Source organism: Tupaia chinensis, unplaced genomic scaffold (genome assembly GCF_000334495.1).
Source record: "Tupaia chinensis unplaced genomic scaffold, TupChi_1.0 Scaffold000355_1, whole genome shotgun sequence".
Classification (NCBI taxonomy): domain Eukaryota; kingdom Metazoa; phylum Chordata; class Mammalia; order Scandentia; family Tupaiidae; genus Tupaia; species Tupaia belangeri.
The window spans coordinates 1,120,329-1,121,478 of NW_006159850.1; the positions used below are offsets into that span (position 1 = coordinate 1,120,329).

Consider the following 1,150-nt stretch of genomic DNA (forward strand, 5'->3'; position numbering starts at 1 on the left):
CCGCCTTTCGCAAACCCCCCACCACCCAGCAGGGGCTCCTGCCGCTCGTTGGGGTCCGGTGAACACACAGCCGGGGATACCTCACAGTCTTGTTCCGCCTTGGGGAGTCCCATCTCGGGGAACCTGGCTTTGTGCGCCGGCTGGAAACCGAGGCTGGTCCCTGTGGGGGTGGCGTGGGTGCCAGGGGCCAGGGTTGCCCCTCCATGGTGGGCTGGGGTGGGCCGGGGCCTCTCCCCCCGTGGGCTCCGGGGTGCCGTGGCCACGGTTCTCTCTGCATGCAGCTCGTGTGGGTTAGGGTCCTGAAGCCCTTGTAGGGCCTCTGCAGGGAACGCGTCCCCGGGGCCTGAGGCAGCCCGGTGGGCAGGCAGCGGGGAGCCTACCCTGCCAGCACGCTGGGCCTCTCCCGGGTCCCCAGGGGCCCCGGGCGCACCTCTGCCCCTCCGTAGCTCCCTCTCCAGCTCCGTGACCAGCCTTCGGATCTCTAGCTCGTCCTCGGACAGATTGCTCCGAAGAGAGACACTGTATTCGCTTCCCTTCCCTGGCCCGGGGGGAGGGCTGGGGGCCGCTGTCCCTGCACAGGGGTGCTTCTTCCCAAGTGCCTTGTCCTCTGAGAGCTCAAGAAAGTGGCCAGGCAGTGCTGGGGACCCTTCGTCCAGCAGCAAGAATGAGGGGCCCGGAGGCTGTAAGGGGACCGTCCTCAGAGGAGGGCCCGCACATGCCATGGGTGCATGGGGGTCCCTGTTTGCACACAGGCTGCTGTAGAGTGGCGGGCCAGACCCGTCCAGGGCCAGCCCCGAGAAGAGGCACGTGGGCTCCAAGGTCAGCGGTGACTGGGCTTGACCGTGGGCCATCCCCGCCATGTAGGGTGGGTTCTTGGGCGGTCTTGGCTTGAGGGGCTCCATGTCCACACCATGATGGCAAAGGCAGGTGTTGCTGGCTGGCCCTGTGACTGTAGCTAGGGATTTGGGGTCCAGGTCTCCAGGGAAACAGCCAGCCAGGTCTTTGGGTCCAATGAACAATTCGCTGGGGGCACTGCTCTGGGGCTGGTGCCTCCTTTTGGCAGCTGGAGCCCCCACAGAGTCTCCGCAGGCAGGACTGGGGATGCGGTCGAGACTTGCATTCTTCCAGAGCGAGACTTGGGGCTCAGGGG

At 66.5% G+C, this 1,150-nt stretch overlaps 1 protein-coding gene across 1 annotated transcript in view; it reads right to left on the bottom strand.

Annotated features, from left to right (window-relative positions):
• ZNF469 (zinc finger protein 469) overlaps window positions 1–1,150 on the bottom strand; it is a 15,563-nt gene that overhangs the window by 7,318 nt on the left and 7,095 nt on the right. The window contains exon 5 of the mRNA XM_027773442.1: window positions 23–1,135. Coding sequence (XP_027629243.1) covers window positions 23–1,135 — 1,113 coding nt within the window. The remainder of the gene's footprint in view (window positions 1–22; window positions 1,136–1,150) is intronic.